The sequence below is a fragment of the Sus scrofa genome, chromosome 1 (genome assembly GCF_000003025.6).
Source record: "Sus scrofa isolate TJ Tabasco breed Duroc chromosome 1, Sscrofa11.1, whole genome shotgun sequence".
In the NCBI taxonomy this organism is placed as follows: domain Eukaryota; kingdom Metazoa; phylum Chordata; class Mammalia; order Artiodactyla; family Suidae; genus Sus; species Sus scrofa.
In genome coordinates, this window is record NC_010443.5 from 6908763 (window position 1) to 6921954 (window position 13192).

At 44.9% G+C, this 13192-nt stretch overlaps 1 protein-coding gene across 4 annotated transcripts in view; it reads right to left on the reverse strand.

Moving 5' to 3' along the window:
* MAP3K4 (mitogen-activated protein kinase kinase kinase 4) overlaps positions 1-13192 on the reverse strand; it is a 158530-nt gene that overhangs the window by 17508 nt on the left and 127830 nt on the right. For 3 of the 4 annotated variants that reach the window (XM_021086227.1, XM_021086224.1, XM_021086234.1), the window contains exons 8-16: positions 12379-12478; positions 12208-12291; positions 10049-10315; positions 8639-8788; positions 6161-6322; positions 5544-5677; positions 5262-5340; positions 4206-4284; positions 743-839 (exon numbers count right to left, since the gene is read on the reverse strand). In XM_021086227.1, coding sequence (XP_020941886.1) covers positions 743-839; positions 4206-4284; positions 5262-5340; positions 5544-5677; positions 6161-6322; positions 8639-8788; positions 10049-10315; positions 12208-12291; positions 12379-12478 — 1152 coding nt within the window. The remainder of the gene's footprint in view (positions 1-742; positions 840-4205; positions 4285-5261; positions 5341-5543; positions 5678-6160; positions 6323-8638; positions 8789-10048; positions 10316-12207; positions 12292-12378; positions 12479-13192) is intronic. The other variant, XM_021086232.1, reaches the window with a different exon arrangement.

Sequence of the window (13192 nt, forward strand, 5' to 3'; positions counted from 1 at the left end):
AGTTAAAAATAAAATCGGGTGACGAAGCGAAATGTTTTCAAAGATAAAATGCAAATGGTTCTTTGTGATTCAGGTCTAGTAGGAAAAAGAAAAATAACTCATCGCGAACTAAGTATTTTCAAAAATAATTCTGGTTCCTTTCCTGGCAAATACTGTAAAAATAAATTTAGCTTTTAAAAATTGATTACACAGGGGAAGAACGATGCTCACTACCTCAAGAAGCAGAAATGCCACCACATTCAGGGTAAGTATTTTGAAAGCATTCGAGTTTCTGGACTCACTTTAGTATTCGAGTTGCTTTGCAGTTACACACACACCTAACAGTCGGGACTGGAAGGATGAACCCAGTTTTTCCTCCAAGTCCAAACAGACACTTAGTACTGTTTTGCAAATGTTTACTGCGCTAGGCACACTCACATTTGTTTTCCTAAAGTTATTTTTCAAAGACAAGAAAAGAAAGAATTATTCCAAAGCTGGAAAGCATTTAGTAGCTGGAGGTTATAAAGCTCAGAGGCTAAGTTATCTTGAAAGGTACAAGTCTGTTTTAAACTTGCTTGTCGTCTTCTTTTGCAACTAAGGCACTATGGTATTTCTTCAAGAGCTTTTAAAAACGCTTGAAGTTTTTAAAAGGAACACAGAAAAAACCACTTCGTTATCAGAGCAAGCATGAGCAGCTATCAGAGCATCAGCACGCACGTCGAGGAGAATCCATGAAGCCAATGAGCAGGTAAGCGCCAAATACCTGAATCCCTCTGGAGTGGGGATAATGAGATGTGGGTTAGGAGGGTCGCTGTGGCATCGCGGTACCTTCACAGGACGGGGGCTGTTCCGATGAATGGCTGCCAGTGAACACAGCGACAAGTGCACTTATTAGAGGGTCAAGAGAGAACTGTCAAACCAGGCAATTCAGTGGAAATGGGAGGTGGCTTACTTCTGCCGGTGACCAAAATAAAACCATTTACATAATTAGGAAAAGCATACTACATATACAAATGCTGGGAAAATGTCATTTTTTGGAAAATTAATACAGTTATATTACACATTCAAACTCTTCTCCAGCGAAAACACTTCCTCAGTCTTGGGGTGAAACATACATACAACGTCCATGTAAGCAACCATGTGACCCATCTCAGGGCCAGACGAAACGCGGCTTGTGTGACATGTCTCTACTAAAAAGAAATTCTCTATGCTGTCTACATTTTTCAAAAGATTCTGATCAAGGGGGACACTTCAGCAGGTCCTGAGCTGGGGAGAAGCCCTTCTCATCTTCCTGAGTTCTTGGAATGTTACCAAATTCCTTCCAACCAAAGCAGGAGGATGGATGCAGTGTAAACGGGTGACTCTTTTCAGAACATGTTTCCGTCCCTTCCTCTTTTAAATGTTCTGGCAGAAGGTAAACACGGACGAAATTTTTATTTTATTTATTTTTATTTATTTATTTTTGTCTTTCTAGGCCCGTACCTGAGGCACATGGAGGTTCCCAGGCTAGGGGCTGAATCGGCGCTGTAGCTGCCGGCCTGCACCACAGCTCGCGCACCACCGGATCTTTAACCCACTGACCGAGGCCAGGGATCGACCCCGCATCCTCATGGATGCGAGCTGGGTTCGTTAACTGCTGAGCCACGACGGGAACTCAATTTTAAAGCAGATAAAATTTTAAACAAAATTTAAGAGACCTTACCTAATAATTACAAAAATGATGACAATTCTGCTTTCCCATTAACTAAACATAACTACTCATGAATATGATAGGTTTTGTCTAGTTCTCCCTAACACCTTTTACTCTTATTTTTAACTTTGTTTTAACCCTCCTGAGTATTTTAAAATGTCGTAACTTCTCTTCCTATGTTAATCATTTTAGTCTACATGTTTTACCCTAAATATGTTTTATCCTAAATGGAAAAACCTCCCTATTCAAGCTTTTTGTTTGTTTACTATTAGCAACAATACACAGGAAAGACAGAAGTACCAAAAAATGGAGAGATCTGAAGAGAAAACTTGTAAAACAAAAATCAAGTGACTATTAAGAAGAAATTCAGGGGAGTTCCCGTCATGGCTCAGTGGTTAACGAATCTGACTAGGAACCATGAGGTTGCAGGTTCAATCCCTGGCCTTGCTCAGTGGGTTAAGGATCTGGTGTTGCTGTGAGCCTGTGGTGTAGGTCGCAGACTCGGCTCAGATCCCACGTTGCTGTGGCTCTGGTGTAGGACAGCGGCTATAGCTCCGATGATACCCCTAGCCTGGGAGCCTCCATATGCTGAGGGTGCGGCCCTAGAAAAGACAAAAGACAGAAAAAAAAAAAAAAGAAGTTCAGGCAATTTGTGTCTCTGGTTCATTATCTCAACTATTATAATACCAAAGGTAAAACAAATCCAACAGTAACAAAAGCAAAAAGAAAAAAATAACAAAAACGATTTGATGAGAATGGTGATGTCTTTTTTTTCTTTTTCGGCAGCACCTGTAGCATATGGAAGTTCCCAGCCCAGGGACTGAATCCGAGCCTCAGGACTAAGAATCCGACTGCAGCAGCCCGGGTTGCCATGGAGGCGCAGGTTTGATCCCCAGCCTGGTGCGGTGCGTTAAAGGATCCGGCATTGCTGCAGCTGCGGCTGGAATTCAATCCCTAGCGCAGGAACTTCCAAAGGCTATGGGTGTGGCCATTAAAAAAAAAAAAAAAAAAAAACTTTGATAAAAATATAGCGTGTTCTATATAAAATGTTCAGGTAGTTTTACAAATTGCTTTCATTTCATAGCAGCCTTGGGAGAAAAAGAGGTATACACTGAGTGAATTTTAAGGGTAAGGAAACCAAGCGTTAGGAATTTCCTGGTGGAAGGGACCCTGCATTGCCGCTGCTGCCGCATGGGCTCAGTCTCCGGCCTGGGAACCTCTACATGTGCGAGTACCACCAAAAAAATTAGACGTAAAAAAATAAGGCGTTCCTTCTGTGGTACAGCGGGATTGGCGTGTCTCCGCAGCACTAGACACAGGCTGGATCCCCAGCCTGGCACAGGCACAGTGGGTTAAGGATCCAGCACTGCTGCAGATGCAGCGTAGGTCACAAATGCAGCTCAGATCTGATCCTGGCCCAGGAACTCCAAATGCCATGGGATGGCCACAAAAGAAACAATAAAAATAAAATTAAAAATTTTTAAAAAATAAAATACCATATTTGAAAAAAATTTTTGAAAAGAATCCAAGCATTAAAACCTGGTCTATTAAACTTTAAGTAGCTAGCAAATACCCTTTAAGATACAACTGCTACTCAATAAATTTACCATTTATGAATTATTTTGTGTAACTGAAAATTGTTTAAAATTTCTACATTTTCATTTGGAGTGCTTATTCATATAAATACAGTTTTGCTTTTATTTACATCTCAAGAATGGGGTAGGAGAGCCTTTTTCTGATACTTATTTTGTTCTAAGGTTTCAACATACACTGTAAAACTATGTATTAACTGTAACTGAAAACTGTAATTTAAGTACACTGTAGGATAGCTTAATTTTTTTTTTTTAAAGTAAAACCAAATAGGAATAGAAGAAAAATGCCATTTAGGAATTTTCTACATTAACTGAGGAACGGGTACTTGAGAAAAGCTGTGAGGAAAATAAACTCCCTCTCCTTTGAAAGGTGAAGAAAGGGGCAGAAAAATGATACTCGCCTGCCTGCAGCAAGAAAGGTCTCTGCTTCCTAAGAGACAACTATTTCTCCAAGTCTTTCTTCCCCAGAAGAAAAGAGTTTTAGGAGGGGAACAGAATGAGGGTGTGGGCGCGCGCACGCGCGCGCGCGTGTGTGTGTGTGTGTGAGTGTGTGTGTGTGTGAGGGTGTGGGCGTGTGTGTGTGTGTGTGTGTGAGGGTGTGGGCGTGTGTGTGTGTGTGTGTGTGTGAGGGTGTGGGCGTGTGTGTGTGTGTGTGTGTGAGGGTGTGGGCGTGTGTGTGTGTGTGTGTGTGTGTGAGGGTGTGGGCGTGTGTGTAAAGACAGCAAACATGTAACACTTTGCGTTAGCATCCTAAGCTTCCTGTTAAATTCAGAAAGACTACTGTGGGGTTCTCTATACACACACCCCATTCCTGTAACTTCCACTGTCATTTTCCCGGAATGTTCCTAAAGAACTCGCATGCCATTTTAAATGACTGTAATCACAGACAAGGTGCTCACCCAAACCAGTGTGTTCTAGGAGAAGCACTGTAACTGCTGTCTTACCAAGGTACAGACCTGTAATAGGGCTGTGCGGCTTTCCTATTACGTGGCCAATGCATTCATTCATCAGGGCTTGTAAACTCTAGAAACCAAGGAAAATGGGAAAGGAAAAGAGGAAAAAGTATACTCTTTCAATTATGCAAGTGGCACAAGTTAAGCTTTCAGTAAATTTAAAAGAAACATGCTACCCTTAAGTAAATATTTTCAAAGTTAGTTTAAAAAATGGGCAAAAACATAAACACAAATTACACACAATTTAAGATAATACGAGAGACAACTCAATTTTTGTAAGAGAAGCACATGAGCATTCAACACCCCATAAGCAATGAGGTTCACAAGCAGGACACTCCTGCAATCACCTCTATGGTTCAGAGGCTAAAAAACAACCAATTCATGAACGTCTTTTTGATCTGATGGCATTTTTCTGAATATAAGAAATAGTTATCTTACGTTTTGCTCTAAAATGACACACACTGAAGTGAAATAGCTACCCTGTGCTCTTCATTAAGCTGCTAAAAAGCAACGGCACTTTATAAAATACTAAACTGACAAATATTTAGTAAGTGCTGGGCTGCACAAACAACTTCACACTGAATTAGTCAATGAACGATATTGTGATAAAAAGAACAGGGCACCGAATTCTTCCTGTGCTGTTAAGGGGGCATTTAACTTCTCAGCGTTATCTTTACGATTTTGCAAAAAACATTTAAGAGCCACTATTAAGTTAATAAAAAGGTAAAGAATCAGGAATAAAAAGTGATCAACTTATTTGGTTTTTTTTGGTGTTTTGTGTGTGGTTTTTTTGCTTGTTTTTTTTTTTTTGCTTTGTAGAGTCACAGGTGCAGCATATGGAAATTCCCAGGGAAGGGTTCGAATTGGAGCCACAGCTGCTGGCCTACACCACAGCTCATGGCAACGCCAGATACTTAACCCACTGAGCGAGGCCAGGAATCGAACCCACATCCTCCTGGATACTAGTCAGGTTCGTTACTGCTGAGCCACGATGGCGACGCCAACTTATTTGTCTTTTAAGGAAAAACACTTTAGACTGTCTCATACCAAAAAGTCATCTTCTGGTAAAGCTGATATAAACGCAGGTTCAATGGCTTGCAGGAAGTCAAAGCCTTGAGTGGCCCACCTACAACATGGAAAAGTTCAACAGTGACAAAACAGTCAAGAAAATGCCGTAGCAGTTTTAGTCTGTATGAGACTGAAACGTAATCTGACTGAAAACTACCATCTAGGCCAAAACACGTCTTCTTGGTCTACACTTGCCTTGCCTTATGTTGAATAAGCTTACAGCGTGTTTTAAGACAAACAGATTCCCCACTTGGTCATTACCTGGGCCTCGTCCCTCTGCCGCTCTCACACTTAGTCAGCACATAATTCATCCATTTCCGGGCAAAGCTGATATACTTGTCTCCTATCTTCTGTCTAAATTCGCCGGACATCAAACGAACAACTTCTTTATGATACTGTAAGAAGATTTCATGTGCATCAAGATTAAGAAGAAAATGATCGGATTCCTAAACACTACAATTCCCTGTTTAAAATGTCATCTTTCTAAAAAACAAAACGCAAAAGCCAATGAAGTGTATAAATTCTAAAAGGAGTACAAAAAGTTATAAAGAATATCTTAGAATGCAACTTCACAAATGTTTCACTCAAGTTTAAATTAAGAACATACTTTTATGACATGGAGCATCTTTTAAGGCCAGTTTTTAAATATAAGGGGATAGCTGTTACACGAAACAAACACTGAGCAACTGTCGGACAGTTTCAAAGAAAATCACACTTCCAATGTCCAGCAGTGCTGTAAAAGGCCACTGCTGACTAAGCGGCGATCGCAATAATGAGATCACGAGATCTGCCACGCAAGATCCCTAGTACTTTTTGTTAAGTAAGTTACAAAGCAATTGCACAACGGTACTCTGTTTTTTCTCTTGTGCTGTACCTACCTCGAACCCAAAGTTGTACCCCTGAGTCATGGCTTCTCGGTAGTACTGCTGCAACGTAGCAGATTCCGATTCGTCCACTTCGGCATCAAAGTCTGAAGTGAACATGTGGTCCACTCGGTCAATGGCATCACTTATTCTGTTGCAAAGCTCTAATGCATCATTCTAAAGAATCCCAAACCAGAATTAATCCACAATGAAACAAACCACACAACACTAACTGTATCTTAGAGGAAGATTTCTTTCATGATCACACAGACACTGACCACTGCAATATATTTCAGCCATACTTATTTTGGTTATTCAAAAGCCATGACCAAAACCAGAAAAAAATTGTCGTATTTTCATTTTCGCTTGTATCAGGTATTTTTAAAATCAAGAGGAAAACAATCTATTCAAAATATAATACCTAGGGAGTTCCCTGGTGGCCTAGTGGTTAAGAATCTGGTGCTGTCACTGCTATGGCTCAGGTCCAATCCCAGCCAAGAAACTTCTGCATGCTGCAGGCATGGCCAAAATTAATTAACTAATTAATTAAAAACATAATACCTAACTACAAGGGAGTCTTTGACCAGATGCTTTATGGCCGCGATATTTTTGCATATAAACCACCAGTTGTCTTCTCCCCTCAGTGGTCGCTCAAGTGTAAGTACGGTCACAATGCCGCCAAGTGAATTAACGATGTATTTCCCAATGACCTCACAATGTTATTAGCAAGCCACAACGTCCTTCTTAGCCTCCTGCTACGCTCCAGCTCATGGTTTCTCAAAGGGGGCCAAGTCTACCCCCCCAGGGGGCAGCAATATCTAGAGATCTTTTTGGTTGTCCGAAGTGGGGTGGGTGTTGTGAAATCTACTGGCATCTCCTGCAGAGCCCAGAGATGCGGCTAGACGTCTTATAACACACAGGACAGCTCCCCAAAAGAAAGCATTCCTGACTGACCCCAAATGTCAACTGCATGGAGGCTGAGAAACCCCGCCCTCCTGTCTCCCCGAATCAGCACTACAATAGAGAGGTCCAAACTGCCCAGCCCCGCCCCAAACACACACACAGGTACATCTGATCTCTCTCAGCAATTCCCCTGCACGCTATTCCAACATAGTCTTCTTCGACAGTTCTCTGAGGCTTAGAAAACAAAATCCAAAATCTCTCAACAGCCTGATTTCTGCCCCCTACTTTCTGCTGTGTAGACCAAGATTCCACCAAATCAGACTGTCTGATATTGTGTGAAGGTTGCTAGAACCCTGATCCACGGACGCCAAAGCCCGAGCGTTCCCCTCACTAGTCCCTTCCCAACATGCGTCTTTCGAATCCTCCCACGCCGAAGGCCCCCTCGGTGGCGATTCCCAGATGCTACTAGGAGGAAACCCCTCCCTCCTCTGTACTTCGGTGGGCAGGTCACGTCCCTAAGGCTATAAATTCCTTCAGCTCAATAATAACCAATATCGCCTTTGATTCTGCACTCTCCAGATCCACTGACTCAAACCAAAAGAAAAAAAAAAAAGTGCCCGGCCCTGGGATTAGAGCGGGAGGACAGCCTGTAGGAGAGGACGATTACAGATAAACAAGACGCGTCAGACTGACAGATACACTTGTCAAACCACTTGTCACTTCAAGCAGTCCTTCCTCCGCAGGAAGTCAAGCCCTAACGTGGCTGGGAAGACCTATCTGAGGGCCTGGGGGAAAGCGTGGAGGAGCCCAAGACTGGTGAACAGAGGACCACAGGGAAGGCGCGAGAACCGGAAACAGGGGGAGAGCAGGCGAGGCTCTGGCCAGTCGGGAACTCGAAGGCCTTTCGGCCTCTGTCTGCGATCGGCTCTCTCTGTTACAAGGAATCTGACTGCGTCTTCTGTCAGATGAGAGAATAAATCTTTTTTTTTTTTTTTTTTTTTTTTTTTTTGTCTTTTTGCTATTTCTTGGGCCGCTCCCGCGGCATATGGAGGTTCCCAGGCTAGGGGGTCTAATCGGAGCTGTAGCCACCAGCCTACGCCAGAGCCACAGCAACGCAGGATTCGAGCCGCGTCTGTGACCTACACCACAGCTCACGACAACGCCAGATCATTAACCCACTGAGCAAGGGCAGGGATCGAACCCGCAACCTCATGGTTCCCAGTCGGATTCGTTAACCACTGCACCACGACGGGAACTCCGTAAATCTTTTAAAATTACACATGATTGACTTAAGGGACCTCCGGCAAATACTGGTAGTTACTAAAGGAGAAATGAACTTGGATTAGGAATGAAAACACCTAAAGCCCAACAGCAACCAACCACGCGACCATTCCCGATTCTAACGGTGCACAGTTCCGGGAAGGATCTGGGAAACGTCCCGGGCAGACCGGGGAAGGGGGACGTGGGCGAGAGCGGCGAGGCCGACGTAAGAGCTCAGCTCCCTGGAGGGACACTCAATGACAACACACTGATTCTCCTCTCACTGTACTCCGTGTAAATACAGCTAACGCAGGCCTGACGGTGAAATACCTTCAGCTGCTGCAAAGCTTTGGCGATGATGGGCTGGCTGGACGTCTGCTCCTGGCGTAGAGTCATGAGTCCTTCAATGGACTGCTGGAAAGCTTTTCTCTGGATGATGAGATGGGCAGACTGCATGACGACGAGTAAAAGATTATCCACCTGGGAGGAAGACCAAGCATAGGGCTTAACCACGGACCGGTTACAGACTTCCGCTCCAGTCCAACCCCTGGTCCCCAAACAGCACCAACCTCAGGGCCCCCAGGCCGGCAACCACCTGCTCTGAGTGCAGCTGTCAAGTGAAGCTGCTTCACAGAGCAACACACGGCAGTGGGCAGGGATCTAAGGCTCCGGCTCAAGGTCAAGAATCCCATGGGCGCCGTGGGCGCCCCATCTTTGACGTGTCCCAGGACTCCAAGTAATCCACACTCCTGGTACGGCGTGTGCATGTTCGTGTTTGTGTGCGTGCGTGTGGGCTGAAGCAGCGTGTAAAGATGGAAAACGCAGGAATAGCAGTGGGATGAAATGAAGAGCCTTGTATGGAACAGTCAGAAATCAGGAATTGATTAATTCTAAGGGAGGGTCACTGTAGCGCTCGGAGGAGACCTGTGATGAGATGTATGAATTGTAAGGATGATTCTGGAAGCACCGAAACAGAATACAGAATGGAGGAAGGGAAGGTGGGACACTGCACTGGTCCAAGAAAGGGGTGAAAAGGCCTGACCGGGGGGCCTTCCTAAACGGCCCGGGGAGGCAGAGAAAGGGGGCATCTCCCGGAAATGCTTCCAGCTGCTGAGGCCAGTGGTGAGAGGGGAGGAAGTGAAACTGATATGACCTGTCACCTTCCAGGTCAGACAAGCGAGTGGACAGGGCACAGTCTCTGAGACAGGGAATGCAGGAGGAAAGTGGACCTGCAGGGCTGGGGGACAGTCGGCCAGTGTGTCCAGCTCTCATGAGACTGGGTCTGCGGTGCACGTGTGCAGAGCACCACTGTTCCAGAACACAGAGCCCAGGAGGCGGCCCATGTCTGAATGACTGAGGTACATAAACTGTCACAGCATCCCCGTTTGCCGGGCCGTGCAGCCAGTAACGCAGAGTCCTTGGAGACCCGGGACTTCTGGAACCACAAATGAAATGAGAAGGATGATTCCTTTCTTTTTTCCATGGGTAGTTAGATCCAACTACACACATGGCTCAAGGAAGGAAAGAGACAGGTATAATTTAACATACTTAAAGAGGGTGAAAGCACATTTTAGTACAAGCCATGCTACAAAACTATCAAAACAGTCAGGTCTGTTTTGGGGAAGTAGATATTAGAGACTACTAAACCAATCATCCGTGAGCTACTAATAATTCACTTTTCCCGAAAGTATTTTAAATAAGCAACACTGTTTCAAGGCGGGAGCCGGGAGTGAGACGCACCTGCATGCTTCGCAAGGTATCCACAGTCTCCACCTGAGGCACAATTTTGACAGGCTGTGCCTCCCACGTGGTCCAGCTGTCGTCTGAATCCTGAGCGCGGTCACTATGCTTGGTGAGAAGTAGATAGGCGTCAATTAGCACGTCATCTGACTCTTTGGAGCAGTCCTTCCCTGCGGCTGCATTGAGTAACTGCAAAATTATACTCTTCTCCTCGGCCAGGGTGTCCGGAACAAACACCTGCAGGTTTTCTAAGCCAGGAATCTGTACCTGGAAAAGAAACAATCCAAAATCTTGAATTAAGGAGCATCATATGCTATAGAAATGTTACTTAAAAAAAGAAACAACAACAAAACTAGAAAAAGACGAGGGGGTTTGGGGAAGGAGCTGTGGGAAAGGCAGAGGACTGCTTCCGGGACCCCTCGGACGCCCAGCTCTGAGGAGGCTCAGTGCCTGAGCTGAGACGGTGCAGTCCACCGGCATAACCCAGCACAGCCTCCCGGGCACGTTCGCTCGTCTCTAGGTTACTCATGACACCAGGTACAATGGGTGCTACGTGAATAGCTGAGAGTACAGTGTAAAGTCTATGTAAACGGCTGCCAGTTTTTTTCCTAAATATTTTCCACCCGCAGTTGGTGGAATCCGAGGTTGTGAAACCAGAGAACCGTAACTCAGGTCAGTGCGAGCGGAGGAGGGAGCGTGTCCACATCCCGGGGCGAGGCTCTGTCAAGGGTCTCCGCTTACACAGCATCCTCCGATTTATTTTCAACAACAAAGACATGACTCATCAAGGGAAGAATGACGGCCTGAAACAACCCCAATCAATGCTACTTTGCAAAGGAGTTTTTATGCAAAGCTGCTCCCACAGGGCAACGCCCTGCAGTGGGCACTGGTGGTTAGGTCCTCAGCACGAGGAGCAGCGGCCCAGGGGACTGTGACTCAGGATGCCTTCGAAAGAGAAAGTCCCCTAACTCAGTAAAAAGACGAAAAATTTGAATACAAATCTACGAGTTATTCTTGGCAGAAGCATCACAAGAAGAGCCTTTGAAAGATCGCTTTAACAGTGGGTACCCGCGCGACTACGCTGCACACGTCACACATAAACGCAGGCTTAGGATACAATTCCCAGGAACAACATCACACCCAGACTCTCAAAGTCCCAAAAACTCAAACAACTTAAATGACAGCAGAGACGGTGACTCAAAAAGTGGCTCTGGTGACAGCCAAGACACTGAGATCAAAGAGTCACGGAGAAAGTGTGAACGGGGTGTCCACATTGTGCCTCAGCGAGTTAAGAACCCGACAGAGAGTCTGAGAAGATGCAGCGTCTCCCTGGCCTCGCTCACTGGGTTAAGGATCTGGCACTGCCACAAGCTGAGGCACAGGTCGCAGACGTGGTTCGGATCCTGTGATGCTGCAGCTGTGGTGTAGGCCGGCAGCTGCAGCTCCAACCAACCCCTAGCCTGGGATTTCCATACGCCGCAGGGGCAGCTGTAAAGAGGAAAAGGAAAAAAGAAAGGGAACTGTTCCAGGCAATGTGAGGGTGAAAACCAAAACATTATTTAAAAGCAACATTATCGGGAGGGAGGGGGATGGATGGGCAATCGGATCCTACTGTACAGCACAAGCAACTGTGTGTGACGGGGTCGCTCTGCTGTACAACAGAACTGAGGAAACACTGTAAATCGACTATGATGATAATAAAAAGCAAATAAAATTTAAAAATATTACTTTATATACATTATTTTAAATACGTCTGTAACCAGGTAATATGAATAAACACTTCGGGTTTTTCATCTGCATTCTTGTTTTTCTGTGTGTGTATCTGTCTTTTCTAGGGCCGCACCTGCCTACACCACAGCTCACGGCAACGCCAGATCCTTAACCCACCGAGCGAGGCCAGGGATCGAACCCGCAACCTCATGGTTCCTAGTCGGATTTGTTTCCGCTGCGCCACGATGGGAACTCCTCATCCACATTCTTAAAATAAGTTAATAAGTACGAAATACCTTGTTTTTCTAATTATTCCATTGGGAAATTATGGGACAGTCTTACAGGGGGTCTGCACAGCCTAAAATACTTATTAGACCTTTAAGAAAAAGCTTGCCTGTTTTAGAGCAAATTAAGAAAGGCAACATAGCTATGGCCCATTAAACACTTACCTTAACGTACTGTTTTGATTTCAGGACAGCCAAAAGGTCTCTAACTGGGGCTGAAAGTATGAACTCTGCAGCGATTTCCAGGTCCTAGGATCAGTTACAGAGAAACTTCTTTAGGGTTAGCTTTTTGAAAAATAAGAAAAAAATAATAATCAATAAGGATTGCCAACTCACCTTTCTCAACATCTTAGCAAACCCAAGTGCTTTGGAGGCTCTTTCTCTAGCCTCATGAAAGAGCTCCTTCAGTGCTCGGCTGATCTCTATAACAGACCTCCTGGACACCGACGGAAATCCAGTTAGAATTCGTTACGGTATACCAGAAATATAAACAATAAACATGAAGCAAATTCCATTAATAAAGACTGAAGATTTTAGAAGCAAGCAATTACTGGGAATATATTTGAAATATTTGGAAGTTTGCTCTCCACAGCTTTCTAGAAAGTACCTGTATTTGTTAAATAAGTAGAGCATATACTTAAGAACAGGATGTTCAATTCTCTAGATTTCGTTAGGATAATGCTTGGAGTTTGAAATAAATTCTTGACTCCTAGCTCATACTCTTAACTCCAAAGAAATATACACAGCAGTGAGCTGCGGAGTTTTTAACCACTGGCTCCCCCCACACATACTGTCTGGGGTGGTGTTTGCCAATTTTCATGCTGTAAATACTCCCAGCACAGCTGTCTTCAGTCTGCCCGTGGGACACCACTGAGCTGCCACCTGGGAAGGGGTGTGCAGGGGACCCCCCTGGAGTCGGGACACATTAGCCCTACACATCTCTGCACTGCAGGGTTTACGTCCCTAGTACACAGTCAGTGCACTGTGCGAACCACCCTTCAGCTCACACCGTCTTAATTCTTGAATTCTGTTTATTTTGGGGTTTGCTGTTGTTGTTGTTTTGTCTTTTTAGGGCTGCACCCACAGCATATGGAGGTTCCCAGGCTAGGTGTCGAATCAGAGCTGTAGCCTCCGGCTATGAATCGGAGAT